Raw genomic sequence first — 1,385 nt, forward strand, 5'->3', positions numbered from 1 at the left:
CTTCTTGATCTTTTTTCTGACCAAGATGGGATTGGCAAGCCAGTCGGAATGGAAGACCTCCCTGATGAACTCGGCTGCCAGGAGTTTGGTGATTTCCTCGCCTATGGCCCTGCGCCTTTCGTCGTCGAAGTGATGCAGGTGTTGTTTGGTGGGTTTAGAGCCCGGGGTAAGACGTAGTGCGTGCTCAGTGACCTCTCGGGGTATCCCAGCATGTCAGACGGCTGTCATGCGAAGACATCACGGTTGTCACACAGGAAGTCGACGAGCTCGCTTTCCTATTTGGCCACAAGCTGGGTCCTGACCCGCACTGTCTTGGTGGGGTTGGTGGGATCGATTTCCACCACCATGGTTTCTTCGAGCGGGTGGAAGGCCAATGAGGAAGTTGGTTGGTTACAGTCCGAGGCTACCAGGACCGATGACTCCCCGAGCCGCGGGAGTTCGGACAAGTTGACGACCACAGTGGCGAGCTCGTAGTGTTTGTGGTCGCACATGAGGGCGTGCGAGAATGCGCTGCTCACAGTGATGACGCCGTTTGGTCCCAGCATCTTCAGCTTGAGGTAGTTGTAGTTGGGGATTGCCATGAATCTCACATAGCTTGGCCACCCCAAGATGGTGTGGTAGGACCCTAGAAAGTCCACCACCTCTAAGTTGAGAACCTCCGAGTGGAAGTTGGTTCAGCTGCTGAACGTAACAGGCAGATTGATCTGCCCGAGCGAGTATGCCTACGCTCCCGGGATTACCTCGTGGAAGGGGGAGCCCGCTAGGTGGAGTTCCAATTGGGGGATGCGCATGGCATCGAGGGTGTCAATGTACAGGATGTTGAGGCCACTGCCGCCATCCATTAGCACCCTCATAAGCCGCTTCTTGCGGATGATGGGGTCGACGATGAGCAGATAGCGTCCTGGTCTTGTGATGCAGGAGGGATGGTCCCTCTGATCATAGGTGATTGGAGACTCTGACCAGCTAAGGAAGGAGGGGACGACCGTTTCGGTGGCACATGCCTCCCTGTAGCGTACCTTATGCTGGCGTTTGGACCAGATGGCGTCGGACCCACCAAAGATCATGATGCACTCCTCAAGTTTAGGGAAACTATCTCCATCCTTGCCTACCGTGCCACCCCTCCTGACTGTCGGCTCCTTGCCGTCCCCCTCCTTTGGCACGCTGGCCTGTCGGAGGAAACGTTTGAGGAGCTCACGCTCCTTGTAGAGGTGTTTGATGGGATAGGCGTGATTGGGGCATGGACCATCCATGAGTTTGTTGAAGTGGTCAGGCAATCCCTGTTGGGGCTGCTTGGGCATGTGTTCAGTTGCGGCGATCAACGCGGTGTCGTTCGACCGGTGTTGATCCTTCCTATTCTTCTTGCCCCTCTGAGTGGAGGGGCCTTT

General features: G+C 56.0%; 1 protein-coding gene across 1 annotated transcript; it reads right to left on the reverse strand.

Moving 5' to 3' along the window:
- Positions 1-275: 275 nt before the first annotated feature.
- LOC136495677 (uncharacterized) lies at positions 276-581 on the reverse strand. Its single transcript, XM_066491547.1, has one exon. It carries the CDS (start codon positions 579-581, stop codon positions 276-278), a length of 306 nt encoding a protein of 101 aa, XP_066347644.1.
- Positions 582-1,385: the final 804 nt, after the last annotated feature.

Source organism: Miscanthus floridulus, chromosome 12, assembly GCF_019320115.1.
Source record: "Miscanthus floridulus cultivar M001 chromosome 12, ASM1932011v1, whole genome shotgun sequence".
Taxonomy (NCBI): Eukaryota; Viridiplantae; Streptophyta; class Magnoliopsida; order Poales; family Poaceae; genus Miscanthus; species Miscanthus floridulus.